An 18,882-nucleotide genomic window follows, 5' to 3' on the forward strand; every position below is an offset into this window, starting at 1 on the left:
AAACTTCAATATTATTGTAAGATTGCATTTAATACTGGAGCTTCTGATAGTGAAGTCATTTCACTATTAAAAAATCATATTACACTGAGTCAAATTCATTTGTGTTCAGACACGATCCTGCAGCGCCCCCTGCTGGTTCAACCCGTCAACACGAGTCATCTAAAGCAGCAGATTGGTTCTGATGGATCCTGATATGAAAATATAGATTCAATAACTGAGAAGTATGGGATCGTCATATTCGGAGACGACGTTTATCATTTCAGAGAATACATTTTTATATAACTTTATCAGAATAAAAACTATTTTATTCAATTTTAATTGTACAAATTATTTTTTTTCATTTATTTTCATAATATCGTAAAATTAATACCATAATATTATCTTTTTTTGTATGTGACTGACTGTAATATTCCATTGTTGACTTGACGTCTTGTTGATGTACACCAGAATAAATACTAGGAAAACAAATATTCTCTTCAGTTGAGTGGAGATTTATTATGATATATTATAAAGTGCAGCTGCTAATGAGTATGAGAAATTCATACAGTTTTTAATTTCAGAGATATTTTCCATAGATTTATAATATTATACATTAATTAGAATTATTCAATAAAAATAATTTTGGGCCTCGTGTAGTATATTTTTTACTATACTATACTGTATACATATAAACATATATAATTCAACTGCTGTGGTAAAAAACTTGACTCTTGACTTTTTATCTCATCTGCAATAAATATTAATAATACGATCTGAGACTGTTGTGTTTGTTAAAGGAGTTAATTATTTTGAAGAAAGTTTCATTTGAATTGAATTTGATTTTACACAATGTGACATCATAGCGACGCAGTCATTCCATTGCTGAGCGACCAACAACACGAGAAAAATCAGGAAGCGACATCATTGCACAGGATTCATAAGGATATTCGTACAAGAGACCAGAACTAACTCTGAATTATTTTACCTTTGGCCAATCAGAAGAGAGGCTCATCATATATTAATTAGACAGGTCGAAGTTGACCTGTTTCTTTGCCGAACTCCTTAAAAAGAGAAATAAAACCATATTGAAATAAAACAAATATATCTTCTTAAGGATCAAAACTTTAAATTAAACACCAGAAATGTACAATGTGGACCTTTGATGGTTTGTTTCGGTGCAGAAAGTGACAGATTTTTTCAAAAACCACACAATTAAAATAAAGTTGTTGAGATGTAAAGTCTAAAGATAAATCTTTTTTTTTCCATTTCATGTGACGTGTACCTCTCCTGACCAGTAGGCGGCGGTGAAGCGCCACGTGTGTGAGTGTGTTAAGCTGCAGTCATTAACCAAGAGGAGAAGAAGAAGAAGCAGGAACACGTCTCTTCTCGTCTGTCGCGACACTTTCTGTTTTTTTCCTTCTTGTGTGAATTGTTCCTCGCCGGTGACCATCGGCCTCTCGCGGTGTCCGGTGTCCGGTGTCCGGTCCCTATTTGTCTGAGGTGAGTCCGCGGTTCGGTCTGCTGTTAGCCCCGAGCTAACAGTTAGCTGCAGGCTAACAGTTAGCTGTGAGCTAATGTTTACACAGACGTTTCACCAGTTTGACGCTGTGACAGTTTCCTGTCTATGTGAGTGTTGAACTGTTCCGATCAACTGTTCTATTATCGATCGATCAGCTGTGAGTCATGAAACAGAGAAGATCTATAATAATAATAACCGTTAATCGAAGTCGATAATGATCAGAGACAGGGAGGAGTTTGGTGCGTTTGATGAATGTGGGTAAGAGGAGCTTCGGTGAGGGGCGTGTCAGTCGTCATCAGTTCATCTGCTGATCAATATGAACATGTTGTTGAATTGAATATGAACATTTCATTATTTTCTGTATTTACTCCAACTAGTATTAATACAAATCTCCACACAATGATCACGTCTCGTTAATATCCATGAAATCAAAGTGTTAGAATAATGGAACTGGTCCTGTTTTGACGCCTGATGTTTGTCTGCTGCTGCTCAGGAGAAGAAACTGTTGTCGTCGCCGTCGTCTTCACCTGACCGTCTCTCTCTCAGGACAAGTCGTCCTCAGCCTGTCTCACCTCTCTGTCATCAACCTCGTCCCGTCATGTCTCACAACCCGTACCGACTGCCGCCCTCCGACTCCGACCTCCGGCCTCAGTCGGGACCATTCGGCTCCTCGGACCGCCGCCACCGCCGGCGCCGCTCCTCGCCGGTCCAGGACTTTTACAGGCCACCGCCGCCACAGGAGTCCTTCCCCCCGTCCTCGTCCTCGTCCCGGGGCTCAGCTCAGTCGTGTGCGCAGGACGGCGCTCTCAGCATCCTGAACAGCTGCGGTCTGGAGCCCAGCGACCTCTCTCTGCTCGCCACGCTCCCAGAGGACGTCCTGACCGTGGAGTCGCTGCCTCACGTCCTCAAGCAGATCAAAGGGAAGAGAGGGACCGTCAGACCGTTCCCTGATAACACTCCCTCCTCCTCTTCCTCCTCCTCCTCCTCTTCCTCCTCTCGTCCTCCCGGCGCCGCCCGGCAACCTGCCGTCAGCTCCCGCTCCAGAAACTGGGACCAGCTACACAGCCAGCCAGTCCAGTACCTGCTGACACATGTCGCTCCCACTCCTCTTCCATCTGAGAAGCTTCCGGACCTCTGGGCGAATCCCCGACCCAGCAGCTGTGTCAGAGCAGACGCTCCGCCTTTATCGTCGTCGTCGTCGTCGTCCAGCTACATGGTGGACTTCCGCCACAGACCAGGACCCTCTGATTATGGTAAGACAGGAAGAACCCTAACCACCGGTCCGGTTTCCTCGCGGGACCGACCCGCGGACCGGTCGGCAGGACGAGGGGAAAGAACTTGTCCTACCCGTCTCTCAGCATCGGGATTAGCTGGTTACAGGCCTCGGGCGCCTCCTGCCGAAGAGTATCGACCCAAACCCCGGGGGCGACGCCCTGAGTCCGAACAGTCTTCCATCAGGAGCGGCCGGGCCTCCGTGCCCTCCAGGCCAGAAGCTCTGGACTTCCACGGGACGCCGCCTCAGGTGTTCCCGTACTCTTGCTCTCTGTGTGATATCACTGTGCTGTCAGAGCAGGTAAGTACTGCTAGTCCTGCTGCGTCCTCTCTGCAGAGTCTGGGTGGGGAGGGGGGCGTGGCTTCAGCTGGGCCCGTGGTCAAACAGAACTCGTGTCACAGATCCAGTTCTGCTCCTTGTGTCTGTGTTCCAGGTTTGGATCAAACACATCAACGGCAGCCATCATGCGGACGGACAGCTCGGCCTGTTGCAGCGGTGAGTCCAACAGCAAGCGGCAGAAAAACTCAGAGCGCAGAGAGAAGAACACATGGTCACTTTCTGATGGTGTCATTTCCTCATCAGGTTTCCTAACTGGGACTGTCGCATGGAGACGGTCGTCAGGTCAGTGAGCTTGTGTTTCTTTGTCATAAACTACGCTCGACAAAATATACGTGAAAACTGAAAATTTAAAAAAAGAAGAGGTGGACCTGAACTCCGAGCGAGTCATGTGACCTGCTGAACCTGTGACACCATCACCTCAGTGTTTCAGGTTCACTCACAACCACGATGATCATTAATAACCATTAATTAATAATCAGCTGCAGCTTCTCACTTAATCTGGTTCCGAGCGTCGTTTGGTCGTATCAGCTGGAAACTAATAAAACTGAGTCACTTCCTGTTTGAGGGAGAAGAAGCTTCACTCTTAGTTCCAACAAATCCCTCAGTGTGAGACGTCTTCTCTCCACAGGATCTCATCAAAACTGAACTTTAATTCATATCAGTAATTTACAGTGTGAGATTAACAGATTGTTTCATCTACATTTATTACAAATATATATATTGTCATTCAAGGTCTGACGACCAATCAGAGAAGAGGAAGGATGAGGAAAACCCCGCTCGGCCGCCGCAGGAAGCCAATGAGAGTAAAGTCACAGTTTTTGTCTTTTATCGTGTTTTTTCTTCATCATAAATAATCTTTAATCAGCTCATGAATATGTTTTAATCTCTGTGTTGATTTAGATCCTCGACCGAACAAACAGCCCAAGAGGAAGGTGAGGTCCTGAACGCACCACGAGGTTCAGTTCAGCTGCGTCTGGAAGAAGTTGTCCTGATGAGTGTGTGTGTGTTTCCCTCAGACGTCGGAGAAAGGTAAAGTGGTGTGTGTGAAGTTTCCTGCTCAGTCTGTGGACGAGGCGTTTCTCAGGAAACTGACGGAACCGTTTGGAAAGATTGTGAAAATCCTCATGTTTCCATCTCTGGTGAGTCCTCGTGATTCATGATCACTACAACTTGTGGCTGCAGATCATACGTGTGGAGAAACTGTGTTTGTCTCCACAGGCGTTTGTGGAGCTCGGCTCCGTGGATCAGGCCAAAGACCTGGTGAAGTTCCACGTCAATTGTCCTCCAACGGTGAACGGAGAGCAGATGGAGTTCAGCGTCTCCAACACATTCAGCTTCCTGCAGGTAGAGTGTCGTCACGGCGACGCGCCGGGTTCATAACTGTCATAACATCATAACTCACTCACCGACAGAAAACACATTTGGTTCATGTTCATGTATCAGCTGCAGATGCATCATCATCATCATCATCAATACTGAATCTGATCATGTGACCAGAGCTTTGTGGAAGGGAAGGAAGAAAGGACACAGAAAGGAAGGGAAGGAAAGACAGGAAGGAAGGGAGGAGGAACACAGGAAGGAAGAACAGGAGGGGGAGAAGGAAGGAAAAGAAGGAAGAAGTCACATCAGCAGCAGGTTCGACACTGAGGTGTGTGTGTGTGTGCGTGCGTGCAGAGCTCTCGGGTGGTGAGCTTCACTCCGGCTCCGTTGGGAGACGACGGCCAATCAGATCTCATCGCTGTGGTCAAGCGCTTCGGCCCCCCGCTCTACACGCTGTTCCTTCCGTCCACGGTGAGACCCCGTGACCTCTGACCTGTGTCTGATGAGTGTGAGGTCAATGAAAATTATGGAATAACAGAATTCTGAAGTGTCTCGTACATTTTTAATAAAGTTTATACAAATCAGTTCCATTTTAGTTCAAGATGGAGGCAAATGAGTCGTCACGGTGACGGAACGTGTTCACATTTCAGGACAGAGTGAGACATCGTCTGTTTTTGTTTCCAGGCCTTTGTGGAGATGAAGAACGTTCCAGACGCTCAGAAGCTGGTGGATTATTATTCCTCCAACACTCTGAGGATCAACAGCGACATCTTCAAGGTTTCCTTCTCTGGAGAACACAGAAGTCTGATGTGAGTCCGATCAGCTGGCCCTCCTCTACCAATCAGGGATCGATACTGACGACGGTTTCTATTCTGCAGGCGAGTCGCTGCTGCCCAGAGGTACGAGGAGGAGGAGGCGCCGTCGAGCAAGAGGGGGAGGAGTCACAGCCAAGAGCCGGACGGGAAGACCGAGACCGAGAGGAGGAGGTCCGGGTCCAGAGAGAAGAGGTCCAGGTCCAGAGATAAATCAAGTTCTAGAGATAAGTGCAACAGAGAGAAGAGGACCGGGTCCAGAGAGAAGAGGACCAGGTCCAGGTCCAGAGACAAGAGGTCTGGGTCCAGAGAGAGAAGGAACAGGTCCAAAGATGAATCCTCCAGCAGGTCTTCGGAGCAGAACGGGTCCCGAGAAAAGACGGTGGAACCAGAGAAAAGTGAGGAACCTTTAAATTTAATCATATTACATCTCAGTGAAACTTTGAATAATCAAAGTTAGATTTCAGTTCAGTGAAAAATCAATAATCAAACATTCAGGGTTGAACAAATCTGGAGGGAATTAAAATACAGAAACATAATGAGTTGGAGGATCGATGTTCTGAAGCTGATCCGGTTCCTCTCACAGACTCTGGGTCCAGACCTGAACCTGATCAGGTTCCTCTCACAGACTCTGGGTCCAGACCTGAAGCTGATCCGGTTCCTCTCACAGACTCTGGGTCCAGACCTGAACCTGATCCGGTTCCTCTCACAGACTCTGGGTCCAGACCTGAACCTGATCCGGTTCCTCTCACAGACTCTGGGTCCAGACCTGAAGCTGATCCGGTTCCTCTCACGGACTCCAGACCTGAACCTCCAGAGGACGAACAGAGCGAAGAGGAGGCCGAGTTAGTTTCTCATTTGTACAGAGTTATTCAAGTCAGTGAACGCCTCACCACTCACACGTGAAGCTGGTTTTCTGCAGGTCGTCTGCAGACGAGAGCGACATTGAGGGGATGGAGGTAATCGGAGAGGACGGAGAGAATCTGGAGGACGAAGACATGGAAACTCTGGATGAGGAAGAAGATAAACGTCCAGCAGAGAGAAGTGACTCGTCAGAAGAAGGTAGAAATAAAAACTGACTGAAAACTAAAAGAGAAAATGACAAAGAAAAAAATTCTAATGATCTGACGTCTGTTTTCAGGAACGGAAAAGGAGGAGGTGGAGGAGGCGAAACAGGAAGTGGAAGAGGAGAAGGTGGAGGAGGAGGAGGAACAGGAGGTGGAAGAGGAGAAGGTGGAGGAGGAGAAACTGGAAGTGGAGGAGGAGGAGAAACAGGAAGTGGAAGAGGAGAAGTTGGAAGAAGACGAGGTAAAGAAACAGTTCCATCCTGATAGTCTTTCTGGAAACTGTTCCCGTGTTCTGTTGTTCTCATGTTCTGTTGTTCTCATGTTCTCCAGGAGAACCCAGGTTTCCCTGTGGACCTGGAGAACTGCATCACTCTGGATGAACTGGACGAGGATCAGTCTGATGATGAAGGTAAACTGACTGAGGTCCTGGAGAGAAACTCACGGTCTTGATCTGATTCGGTTGATTAGCTGATTGACTAACTTCCTGTCTTGTGTTCCAGGGGGCGAAGCTGAACCTGAGGTGCGTTTCTTCTTCAAGACTCTTCGTCTTGTTGCTCAGACATGTTGTTAATGTTTGTTGTCTTGTTTAAGGCTCCGCCTACCAGAGTCGTTTACATCACAAACCTGCCGTCGCGTTTCTACAGTGACGCCTCCTTCGTCAAACTGGTCCGAGGTTTTGGGACGGCAGTGCGCTACTTCCTGATCCGCCGCCAAAGCCAGGTGACGACAGACGCCTCCTCTGGATCGTTCAGGTCTGATAGACAATCCAGAGACTGAACTGACCCTTGTGTTTCAGGGTTTCATCGAGATGTCGACGTCGTCAGAGGCGCTGAGAGCTGCTCGACAGCTGAACTGTGAATCGTTCCACGGCTCCAGACTCGCCGTCAACATCTCGCACAAGTACAACCGACTGTCCAACGGGTGAGCGTCTCCAGACCTGATCAGTAGATCAATAGATTCTAGACATGAACATCTTGTTATTGTTATCCTTTAACCTCCTGCTCTCACGTCTCTGCTCTGGTTTCTACTGGTCAGGACTTGACCCCGAAAACCTCGTTCATTATTCCATCCTCAAATCTGGAATCTTCTTCCCATCTGTCAGTCTGAATCTGAATCTATACGATGATGTTTCTCTTTATTAATAAAACTTTACGTCACGTCTCATTAACTCTGGATCTGTTTCTGCAGCTACGAGGTTCAGCCGGACTCAGACGGGGAGAAGAGGAGCGAGCGGCGTAGCAAGTCCAGAACCTCCGACAGGAAGTCTGAGGGGAGGAAAGAGTCCTTGAAGAAGACTCCAGAGAAAGAGTCTGGATCCAGAAAGTCCTCAGAGAAAGAGTCAGGCTCCAGAAAGTCCTCAGAGAGAGAGTCAAGATCCAGAAAGTCTTCAGAAAAAGAGTCGGGATCCAGAAAAAACACAGGGGTCAACGCAGGATCCAGAAAGACTCCAGAGAAAGAGTCGGGATCCAGAAAGTCCAATGATAAAGAGTCGGCATCCAGAAAGACTCCAGAGAAAGAGTCAGGATCCAGAAAGACCCCACAGGTTGAGTCAAAATTCAGAAACTCCACAGAGACAGAGTCGGGATCCGGAAAGTCCACAGAGAAAGAGTCGGGATCCAGAAAGTCCACAGAGAAAGAGTCGGGATCCAGAAAGTCCACAGAGAAAGAGTCGGGATCCAAAAAGTCCACAGAGAAAGAGTCGGGATCCAAAAAGTCCACAGAGAAAGAGTCTGGATCCAGAAAGTCCACAGAGAAAGAGTCGGGATCCAGAAAGTCCACAGAGAAAGAGTCGGGATCCAAAAAGTCCACAGAGAAAGAGTCTGGATCCAGAAAGCCCACAGAGGAAGAGTCGGCCAATAAAATGACTCCAGCAAAGGAATTAACCCTGAAAAACGGGTCAGAAAAAAACTCTAGAACAACACCAGAGAAAGAATCGTCCAAAACTTCAGACAAGGAGTCGTCGTCTAAAAACACTGATGGGAAGAACTCGGCTGCCGCTGCCAGAACAGGTTCAGAAGATGAGACATTGAAAAGAAAAGGGGTGAGTGACGACGACTCGGTGCCTAAAAAGACCCTGAAGATAGAAAGTGAAAAGGAGGCGTCAGCTGATCAGACTGAAGAACAAACCCAACAGGTGATTATTACATCAATCACTCGGGTATTAGACACTTATTATATTATATATCAAAGCTGTGGTTTGAAACAGGTGGAACTTATTGATCCCTGATCTGTTCTAGAAACCTGCGGCTGATGATGATGATCGACTCCTGGACTGTGGGGATGCTGTGAAACTGGAACAGGAAGCGGAACATGTGGGGGGTGCCGCCGAGCCCGAGAAACCCACCAAACCTGTTGGTAAGAACATCAGGAACCACACGACTGATTACACTGGATAAAAAAATGAAGATAATCAGTGATTTAAGATCAAAGCAGAAATAAAACCGCGGTGCCCTCACTGTCACCTCGTCACGTGTCTGCAGGAACGAACTTTGTGCGGCCGGTTGTCGGTTACTTCTGCAACCTGTGTCAGTTGATCTACGCCGACGAGGATGAAGCCAAACTGCAGCACTGCAGCAGCCTGCCGCACTACAGGAAGTACCAGGTGACGACATCTCCAGGAAGTCAATAATCATCAGAAGTGTTTCCTACTGAACCAGAGATTCTGAAATCAGAGTCAAAAATCATCAGTTGTGTATTTTCTATAGAAACGATCAGAAGAGCAGCGACGTCTGAAAAATGATTAACAATAACCAAGAGAAATGTTTTGTTTTTCAGGAGAAGACGGGAATCGATCCGTGGACGAGCTGAGACGAACGAATCTGTCGTTTGGATTCACTTGAGTCACTTTGAGACAACGTTACCCGCAAGTCCAGAGCAGAAAAGTCAGTTGGACTAAAACCTTCTTTCAGATTTGATGTCTGTTGGTTTTCAAGAGTTTTTTCAATAATTGTTTGGTCGGTTGTTTTTGCTCGTGGACACTTCAGCAGAGTGAAGGGTTTGAAGATGACGACACCGGTTACACTTATTGTTTCCTGTTATAAAGAATTTTATTTTTGAAGCGGCTTCATCAGTTAAATTTCTAATGATTATTTTAAAATAAAACCACCAGAACAAGTGTTTATCATAATTTCTCTTAAAACATCTGACAGACATTTTAATATGGAAACAAACTTTCTTCACTATGACGTTGTTGTGCCTCAGACAGAAGATGACATCACTGAGACATGGACTTTCAGGACTCATTTGAAGGAAGTGGTTTATTTTATAAAACGTAAAATAATCACCAACATTAAATGTTTATGCTAAGCTAACCAGTGTCGTCTGATTCATGAACGTGGGACAAAACAAGACGTTTCAAACGTTTTAAACATCTAAACATTTGAAAGAGCGACGTGTGTCAGTGAGGAAACGTCTCTTCAAAAAGAATCAATAATAAAAAACAATAACTTGGTTCTGGTCTGAAGTTGAATGCAGACGACACGATGTCGTCGCTTCCTGTTGTCGTCTGCGCCAGGCTTGAGGTGTCGACTCCGAACTAAAAAGTCCGAGGTGAAATGTTCCTGCTGCTCCGTGTCGTTCTCACGACGTAGTCGTCGTCTTCTTCACTTTCTTCTTCTCTGCTTTGCTCTGCTCCTTCTCCAGATGTTTCTGAAACACCAGGAAACATGACGTGTGACATCATCAGTAATGTTTTATGAGAAAACTTTTGTTTGTCTTTGTGTTTAACAGTGATGAGATTTTACTTTTCCTTTGAAAAGAGGAAGATTATTAATAAATAATAATATGAATGACATGACAGCTGTGTGGGCAGGGCCGTGTCTCACCTGCAGCTTGTCGTAGTGCGTCCTGCTGCTGCAGTGACTCTTCTTGGCCATGTCCTCGTTGGAGTAGAACAGGAAACAGACTCGACAGTAGAATCCCGTCTTCACGTGTTCAACACCTGAAATCACGCGTGTTAGACGCAATCACACGGTTACAGTGAGATAACACACACGTGGACTCATCTCTCACCGATCGGCGTGTTGGAGTCGTACTCGGGCAGCGGCAGAGACGCAACCCTTGGTTTGTTTTCAGCCGGAGGGGGAGGGGCCTCGGTGGGTCCGTCCTGATTGGTCGACGTCATCTCCGTCTGCTCCGCCTCCTGCAGCAAAGAGAAGAACGGAGCTGTGAAGGTTCGTCGACGAACAGTTTGTCGATAAAGCTTCATCCCCTCTCTACGCACGTTGTCACACGTCTTTGGTGTCTGATCAGAAGCTTCAGGATTCGTCTCGTCACAAACGTCCGTGCTCTGCATCACTTCCTCCTTCTCTTCTTCTTCCTCCTCCTTTTTCTCTTCTTCCTCCTCCTTCTTCTTCTTCTCCTCCTCTTCCTCTACGTCTGGCTCCTCCCTGGATTTCTTGGTGGGAGGTTCCTCCAGTTGTTTGGAGGCAGGGCTACTGTTCGCCCTCTTCATGACGATCGGAAAACGATGTCTGAGGAAGAAAAACGAGCAGCAGCTGATGTAAATATAGATTTATTCTCTGCTCCACTTGGTGTGATGACATCACTGGACAGTATGTCAGTTGTTGTCTTGAGTACAGGCGTGATGTGACTCACCCGTGTTTCAGATGTCTGTACTTCCTGCTCACGTAGACTGTCAGACGCTTCCCGCTGAACTTTGGTGGCTCCTCTTTGCAAACGTCGGCCATTTTCTCTGCGTCTCCAGCGTTTTCCATCTCGATGAAACACTGGGAACAGACAGACTTCTACTGACACACTGAAGAGACACAGACACATAGAGGACACAGACACAGCCAGACTGAGAACAGACAGACTTCTATTGACACACTGAGGACACAGACACACTGCTACTGACATACTGAGGACACAGACACAGACAGACTGAGAACAGACAGACTTCTATTGACACACTGAGGACACAGACACACTGCTACTGACATACTGAGGACACAGACACAGACAGACTGAGAACAGACAGACTTCTATTGACACACTGAGGACACAGACACACTGCTACTGACATACTGAGGACACAGACACAGACAGACTGAGAACAGACAGACTTCTATTGACATACTGAGGACACTGACACTGGGGACACAGACAGTCACAGAAGGAGTGTTGTGGTTGTCTGTACCTCTCTCTTGTTCCTGTTGAGGAAATACTTCTTGATGTTTCCAAACGGTTCGGCCAGTTTCAGGACGGACTGGTCCGAGTAACTGCCGTTAGGAATCTGACCGATGTAGACGACCCTGCTGGAGCCACACTGAACGAACACACGCACACGCGCGCTTCAGTCACTGAAGATTAAAGTTGTGTCTGAGCTGCAGGAGGCGGAGTCAGTCAGTCAGTCGGGGGGGGGCTCACCTGGATGGTGGGGTAGGTCATGGAGTGACTGACCCTGACGGGTCGGCCGCACACCGACGCCGTCACGTTGCTGTTGTAGAACTTGGCCATGGACCGGGCGTCGTCCTCCGTCTCAAACTGCAGGTAGGCCTGAACACACAAAGACACGCACACAGGCACACGTTAGAACCCACACGCGGAGTCACCTCCATCAACCAATCAGGGCTCAGGTCAGAGTCTGTGGCGAAGCACCGTGAGCTCTGACGTGGTCCCATGAGCTTCATCAAGAGCTGTGGTTATTTTATTAATAATAATAAGAAGAAGAAGAAGAAGAAGAATACTGGTTTCCCACCTCAGGCCTCAGGTCCAGTACCAGGTGTTTCACCACCTTCCCAAAAGGTTTGGCAAGTCCCAGCAGCTCGTCGAGGAAGTTGTAGCCTCGTCTGAAACCCAGGACGTTCACGACCCGCATCCCCTGAGGATGAAGAATTAGTTTATTTATTTATTTTTATATATAGCTGTGATATTAATCATGTGTGACAGAAGAAGCAGCAGATACCAACCCCTCTCCTCGTGTTGTCTGCAGAGAAGAGAGAGAAACACAAACATCAGAACCTTCGTACGAACAAACTGCGTCAAAAGAAAATCCAACTGAAGAACCGGTCCGGTACCGATGGGTCCGGCCTCTCCAAGCTCCTCGTCCTCGTCCTCGGCCACTTCGTCCAGCGTCACAAAGTCATCCATGTTCTCCAGGAAGTCCTGGTCCAGCTGCGGGGACACGGGGAAAGACAGGGTCAGGGTCAAGATTCAGTTTCCTGCCGACGACTTCCTGTCGTCACTGATTTTGATCACTGATCGTTTTCTTACCTCGTCCGTGGGCGTCTCCTCCTCCTCCATGGCCTCCGAGCTCTCCGTCGGTTCTGCCGTCAGTTCTACTTTCATCTCCTCGGTCAAAGCTTCGCGTTCTGTCGGTTCTGTTCGTCTGTCTGACTCTGCCCCCTGCTTGGCCTCACCTTCGGCCCCGCCCACAGGTTCAGGGGAGTCATCGGTGACATCACCTCCGGCGTCAGGGACCTGCGGACGTCTCACACTTCAGTTTTTTTCAGAAAAGATTTTCCAGGTGTTTGTGATTTTCTGCTCAGCGTGTTTCGGTTTCACCTGCTGCTCCTGAATGTCTCCTGAAGGTTCCTCCGTCGGCTCGTGCTCGGACGCCGCTTTCTCTGGCTCCGCCTCCTGCTCATCTCCATTGGTTACCTGCTCCTCTCCCTCCATCACTCCGGACACCTCCTCCTCTTCCTCCTCTTCTGTGGCAGGTTTCTCCTCCTCCTCTTCCTCCTTCCTCTTCTTCTTCTCCTCCTCTCTGCTCCTGGTGATGGACGAGGGTTTGGACGAAGAGGCTCTGGAGTTGGAGGACGTCCTGGATCCGGAGCCGGAGGAGGCGGCCGCAGGGGCGTTCGCTCCGCCACTCCTCTGGCTCCGCCCGTCTCCGGTGGCCCCGCCCTGTCGGCGGTTCACACTGACACACGGAGGAAGAGACACGAGTGTTCAAACAAAACTTAATTTTTTAGATTCGTAAACGTTTCTCGGTTCTTCACACCTGGACTCACTTCAGAGTTTTGTACTTGGTGCAGATGTTGAGGCGGATGGATCTTCCTTTGACGGTGAGCGGGTTGACGGTGTAATACTTCACCAGCATCTCGGCGTCTTGCGGCGTTCCTAGCTGGACGAATGCCTGGACGCACACAGACAGATTAATACAAGAAGGTTACATGACAAACTATTTGAAACTATTCATAAATGCTGTACCTGGTCGGTTAGGAAAAGGTGTTTCTCCACGACACCGAAGCGCCCGGCGATGGTCAGCAGCTCCTTTTTCTTCTCCTCCTCTCGCGGCAGGTTGGAGAAGAAGACCACCTGACTGCCGTGACCTTTCACCTCCCTGACGGGCCGCTCCATCGGCACGTCCGACGGCGCCTGACTCTCCTTCTGAAGAGACAAGCACGAAGACTGTTGAGCGTTCTGACACGCTCAACAGGGGACGCTTGATTCGGTGTCAGGTGTGATGATGATGACGAGGCGCTTACCTCGATGACAATCAGCGTCCTGGACAGGTAGAAGGTGATGGGTTTGCCGTACAGAGAGGCCGGATGCTGCTCGTAGTAGTTGACCATGTCCTGAGCCTCCTCGTGACTGTTCATCTCTAAGAAGGCCTGAGGGGACACACACACACACGGTGATGGAAAGGAACATGTGACCCGTTGTGACGGAGGAGGAGGAGGAGGAGGAGTCGGATTACCTTGCTGTTGAGGACCAGGTGCTCCCTCAGGACACCGAACGGCTCGGAGTAAGCGAAAAGCGTCTTGTTGCTGAGCGGCTTGCGGGCGTATTTCACCACCACCACCCGGCTCCTCATCTGACAACAGACATGCCACGACTGGAGTTCACGAGAGCTCAAATATCAATAAACAATCATGTGACAGCGGAGCAGAGACCGACCTTGTTCTGACCCATCTGGTTCTTCCCCGAAAGACCAGGACCTGGACCTGACAGACAAACACACTCAGAGTCAACATCACGTCACACTGTACAGATCTGTGTGTGTGTGTGTGTGTGTGTGTGTGTGTGTGTGTGTGTGTGTGTGTGTGTGTGTGTGTGTGTGTGTGTGTGTGTGTGTGTGTGTGTGTGTGTGTGTGTGTGTGTGTGTGTGTGTGTTACCCCAGCTGGAGGGCATTCCTCCGGCTGCCCGGCCTGAAGACATGGGGGCGGGTCCCAGCAGTCCAGCTGCCAGGTTGGGGGTCTCCAATGAACCTCCCCTGGGTCAAGAGTCATCGTGTTAATGGACAGCACCAAGCTGCGTATGTGTGTATGTGTTTGTGTGTGTGTGAGAGTATGTGTCTCACCCTCGGCCAGAGGACATCCCGGGGTCCCAGTCTGGATACCTGAAAACAAAACAGTGTCACCAACACGACACACACACACACACACAAAGCTGATGTCACAGTGACTCACATGTCCAGCAGCTGTCGTCTGTTCTCCGCATGTCGCAGTCCGTCCACGTGCTGGTTCCACTCCTACACACACACACACACACACACACACACACACACACACACACACACACACACACACACACACACACACACACACACACACACACACACACACACACACACACACACACACACACACACACACACACACACACACACACACACACACACACACACACACACACACTCTAAGTGCATGAAAGCTGAGAGTGACTCTGCTCCGCGGTAACCACGGTAACGACACCTGCGCAACACACGTGTCCGGTTGTCAGGATGATGGTGGTTAAGAGTTTGTCCAATTCAACAGGCCGGACGTGAAACTATGTAGTTTATCATCAGAGGCTAAAAAGACAACATGCGACTAAAGATCTCATCGAATGACAGATCGAAACTACGCTTTCAAAATAAAGTGCAGATTTTCTTTTTTCAGATTCAGATCAGTTAGAAGAACAAAATTCTCAATATAAAGTGATTGTTTGTTTCTGACTGTAAATAAAGATGGACAACATCATGACGCCCCCTGGTGTCTGGCTGCAGTACAGGCCCCAACAGTTATTTGATGATATAAAAACAGGCTGAGTGATTGACAGCTGACAATGAGTCGTGAATGGTCGAGAGCGTGTTTGGGCAGAGCCTTGCTACCACGGTGAAGTCATCACCAGCACAACATGGCAGCTCCTGAATCTGAAGTGGAGAAGTGTCGTCCAACTTTATTTACAGACATTGATCTTATCACTGATGATGTCACCGTGTGGACAGCTGCTGATTGGTCCAGGACCCGTCACTCTGGGCTACATTTATTTCTCATGGACGTATATTTTTCGTCAGCTGGTGCTACTGTACGTATCCGTCTGAATGATGTGAACTTTTTCTTTTTTAACTTCACGATGTCACGTGTAGAAATGTGTTAACAACGTGACCTGACGGAGACAAGAGCTGAGTGTGGTTTGTTCTAAAGATGACGACTGTCTGACTGATGAAGAGCTTCACGCGTCAGAGGACGAAGATGTGGTGACGGCATAAAACAAGGATACAGCTGCTGCCACTGACTGACGTGGACAGAAGACTCTGAACAGAAACTCTTAGTGTTAGTCCGATCAGAGAGGAGGAGGGAGGCAGGACGGTACTCACCATGGTGGAGTGAACGTCAAAGTCACAAAGAGAGCACACGTGGGGGAACATGTGGGGCGTGACTCCCAAGAAGTCCTGGACTTTTCCGTTGGACGGCGAGCCCATCCTCCGCTGCATAAAGACGGGGTCGGACGACGACGGCCCCATGCCGAGCCCACCGTAGGTATCGCGGTGGGAAAGCTCTGAATACGGCCTCTCTCTGCTCCCACCCCCACCGCCGCCGTAATTTAAGCCGTAGCCTCGGCCGGAAGCGACGTCCTGCAGGGAGCTGTACCCAAAGTCTGACGAGGACTGGGCCCGGGCCGGACCTTGACCTAGAGGACTTCCCATCCTGCCCATGTGCATGTCATCCCAGCTGTCCCTGCCTCCTCCTCGGTACATGGCGTCGGAGGACATGGAAGCCGCTCCCCGCCGCTCTCCAGAATCCCTCTTGCGGCTCTTGAGCTGCATGAGGATGCGCGGCAGAGTCTCCACACTGATCTCCTCCTCTGGGATTTCGGCCAGAGCGTCCAGGTCGGAAGGCGACAGCCCCAAACTGGCAAACAGCTTCATGGTGCTGCCAAGATTGCCGCTGCGCCTGTGGGTCATCTGAGCCCCGCCTTCCTGGCCCTCCCCGCCACCACCACCCACACCCACGCCCGAGGACATGCCCCCCATCTGCCGGCCGGATCGCTGCTCGTTCATGCTGAAGTTCAAGGTCTCTGCGGCGGCCAGGAGCCCCCGACCCACGGCGAAGTGTTTCTGACCGCCGTCCGACTGCGACTTCTGAGACATGACGTCACAAAGTGGAGCGGCCTCGGGGCACAAGGTGAGTCAAGACAAGGAACTCACACAGAGTCTGTGGTTAAAGGACCGGGGGGAAGTAAAGTTGGTCAAAGTGAAGGGGAACTCCTCCTCTTCCTCTCTGGTCTCTTACTCTGTTGAAACACAATGAGGCAGAGACATTCTTCAGACGCTGCCTCCAACACAAGTGAAGAGGCACTGAGCCGCGACGCAGGTAGGAAGAAACACGAACGAGTCGGTAACAGTCGGCTGTGACTACTGGGACAAGGCAGGTAGCTAAAAGGAGGCTAGGAAAGGAGACAGGAAAAGAATTATAAAAGATTCAACAATTCACCGGAGACCAGGAGGAAGAAAAATGACCTGATGTAGAGAGAGAGATGGAAACATCCTCAGGGGACAAAGAGAAACTCATTTATAAACCTCTGTATGAATTCTACATTTTGTTTCATTCTACGTTTGACCTCTGACTCTTCACAGCGTTTAGGTCCAGGAAGCGTCGCTGCCCCCAGAGGACGAGAGGGTCAAACCTGTTGCCAGTTTGTTATTTAATGGATGGACTGACAAAGAGAAGACAAAGAGAACTGGATCAAAGACCAAGATGTTGTTCTCACAGAGGCCGAAGTCAGAGGAACAGATTTAATTCCCAAGAGCATGAAATGATTGATATGTATGCTGCCTTCAACGCAGTATTTGGAATTATGGACTTGGAAATGGCACACAAACGCTCCCCATCAAGTCAAGGAATTACGAGCAGGAAACTCAGAGATCATTTGTGATACTCGGGTTCCAGAGTTGGGGGCGAACCAGAACCTTTCAACGTCGGTTGGACAGATTCAGGAATGGACGGTACGTGATTCTTTATTTTCAACAGTGCAACAAGCGTTAGTTGACCGATGATATTCATCTTTCAAATGGACTAAAGTCTGTAGTCGTTCTAACCCTGCGTCCATTAGACCTCGCAATTCGTGTTTACGATCTCCAAGTCAGAAATGATGAACTGTACGCTCGCCCCCCGACTTCCAGGCTCGGAGGTCCGAGTTTCGAGGTAGAATGAAACGCAGCATTAGTTATTAAAATAGCCTGCGTTCCACTGTACCCCGGAACTCTGACGTCTGGGTCCATCGTTCCATTATAATCTGGATGACTCAGATCTCCGAGCCCGGAAGTCGAGGTGGTGATTCCCGATCCTGATCGTCCGTCTGGCCCCTGAAGGCAGCATCTATATCACATCAGACTTCTGTCAGTACTTCCCACCTGTACATGGCAATAATTCACATAAGAACGTCATCGTCAATGAACACGAGCTGAGCCTCCTGGACAAGATGAAGACAGTAGATGATGGACGACTTGTTCACCTCTGGTCCACATGTGAGTTTAACAGCCCGGTGTGGAACAACAGATTGTTTTATGTTGAACATTTGATAATAAATCACAGTAAAGACTTCTTCTTCCTCTGATGACTTTAAAGGCCTTCGGGCGGTGCGTTCACAGACCTGCAGGAACCTGCAGACCTGAGCTGTTAGCAGCTAATTGAAGCTAACTGAAGCTAACTGAGTTAATCACACATTAAAGCGCCACGTGCTTCGTTTATCCGCAGCCACTCGTGGACGATTCAGGCTCCACAACTAAAAAAATTGAAAACTGTTTAAATAAATAACGATTTAATCCGTTTCCATATAATCTGGAGGCCGAAGCTAAACTTGGCTGACGTTAGTAAACATCAACTGCTATTAGCTTTAGCTCGCTCCTACATGCTAAAGCTATTCGTCAGCTAACGTGGTTTACAGCTTCACTTCCGGCTTCTAATCTCCTAATGTACACGGTGTGAATAAATAAACCTGTGCGCCGTCGCCTCACATGTATGAAGTCTATATTTACATGTGTGAATAAGAAACACTTACATCAACAGCTCCCTCGGTGCGCAGCTCGCCGCTCGCTCATCTGCTACAGCGCATGTCAGCGTGTGAGCGTGGAAGTCTCGCGAGACTCTGCCTCGTCACGTTTTCTGTGAATATGATTATTAAAAATAAGCATAATAATAATGTTGAAAACAACTGTTATTTATGTAACACGAACAGTTCAGAGCTCGTTCTTCAGTGTAGTTCGTTTGTTTGTTTGTTTGTGAGCGAGTTAAAAGAACCGAACGAGATTTTTGAGAAATTCTCTGAAACGAACCACAACAGTGCTGCCTTCAGGAACCGCTGGGATTTCTCACTCCAAAACTCTGAAGATGTCGCAGCAGTTCAGATTATGAAGAAAAAAA

At 48.5% G+C, this 18,882-nt stretch overlaps 2 protein-coding genes across 3 annotated transcripts; one reads left to right on the forward strand and one right to left on the reverse strand.

Moving 5' to 3' along the window:
- Positions 1-1,313: 1,313 nt before the first annotated feature.
- Positions 1,314-9,620, forward strand: matr3l1.1 (matrin 3-like 1.1). The gene is made up of 23 exons (XM_047334612.1): positions 1,314-1,479; positions 1,992-3,071; positions 3,205-3,266; positions 3,354-3,392; positions 3,843-3,913; positions 4,011-4,042; positions 4,127-4,249; positions 4,329-4,454; positions 4,785-4,901; positions 5,115-5,239; positions 5,309-5,640; positions 5,829-6,087; positions 6,165-6,304; positions 6,384-6,439; positions 6,515-6,550; positions 6,640-6,718; positions 6,810-6,829; positions 6,901-7,029; positions 7,106-7,230; positions 7,498-8,443; positions 8,547-8,664; positions 8,790-8,911; positions 9,085-9,620. Exons 2-23 carry the CDS (start codon positions 2,097-2,099, stop codon positions 9,115-9,117), a joined length of 4,065 nt encoding a protein of 1,354 aa, XP_047190568.1. The 5' UTR covers positions 1,314-1,479; positions 1,992-2,096; the 3' UTR covers positions 9,118-9,620.
- matr3l1.2 (matrin 3-like 1.2) lies at positions 9,549-18,628 on the reverse strand. 2 transcript variants are annotated; one of them, XM_035650514.1, is made up of 22 exons: positions 18,521-18,627; positions 15,837-16,753; positions 14,665-14,726; positions 14,556-14,594; positions 14,371-14,468; positions 14,152-14,198; positions 13,952-14,068; positions 13,740-13,865; positions 13,462-13,641; positions 13,263-13,387; positions 12,814-13,171; positions 12,523-12,729; positions 12,327-12,423; positions 12,219-12,235; positions 12,008-12,130; positions 11,677-11,805; positions 11,447-11,575; positions 10,906-11,036; positions 10,532-10,781; positions 10,321-10,450; positions 10,134-10,249; positions 9,549-9,957 (listed from the first exon to the last, which is right to left on the reverse strand). In XM_035650514.1, exons 2-22 carry the CDS (start codon positions 16,608-16,610, stop codon positions 9,889-9,891), a joined length of 3,324 nt encoding a protein of 1,107 aa, XP_035506407.1. In that variant the 5' UTR covers positions 16,611-16,753; positions 18,521-18,627; the 3' UTR covers positions 9,549-9,888. The 2 variants fall into 2 exon arrangements, with proteins under 2 accessions (XP_035506407.1, XP_035506408.1); XM_035650515.1 differs by lacking the exons at positions 9,549-9,957; positions 10,134-10,249; positions 10,321-10,450 and having other exon boundaries at positions 10,639-10,781; positions 10,906-11,065; positions 18,521-18,628.
- Between the last annotated feature and the right edge of the window lie 254 nt (positions 18,629-18,882).

Source organism: Scophthalmus maximus, chromosome 9 (genome assembly GCF_022379125.1).
Source record: "Scophthalmus maximus strain ysfricsl-2021 chromosome 9, ASM2237912v1, whole genome shotgun sequence".
Classification (NCBI taxonomy): Eukaryota; Metazoa; Chordata; class Actinopteri; order Pleuronectiformes; family Scophthalmidae; genus Scophthalmus; species Scophthalmus maximus.

Bases quoted from the DNA above. Each gene is read 5' to 3' on its own strand.
- matr3l1.1 (XM_047334612.1), top strand. From the start codon at position 2,097: ATGTCTCACAACCCGTACCGACTGCCGCCCTCCGACTCCGACCTCCGG. The intron at 3,393-3,842 runs GTCAGTGAGCTT...TTGTCATTCAAG, and splicing joins CGCATGGAGACGGTCGTCAG to GTCTGACGACCAATCAGAGA. The intron at 8,444-8,546 runs GTGATTATTACA...GATCTGTTCTAG, and splicing joins CTGAAGAACAAACCCAACAG to AAACCTGCGGCTGATGATGA.
- matr3l1.2 (XM_035650514.1), bottom strand. From the start codon at position 16,610: ATGTCTCAGAAGTCGCAGTCGGACGGCGGTCAGAAACACTTCGCCGTG. The intron at 14,595-14,664 runs GTGAGTCACTGT...TTTTGTTTTCAG, and splicing joins AGACGACAGCTGCTGGACAT to GTATCCAGACTGGGACCCCG. The intron at 10,451-10,531 runs GTGCGTAGAGAG...TCTTTGCTGCAG, and splicing joins CACCAAAGACGTGTGACAAC to GAGGCGGAGCAGACGGAGAT.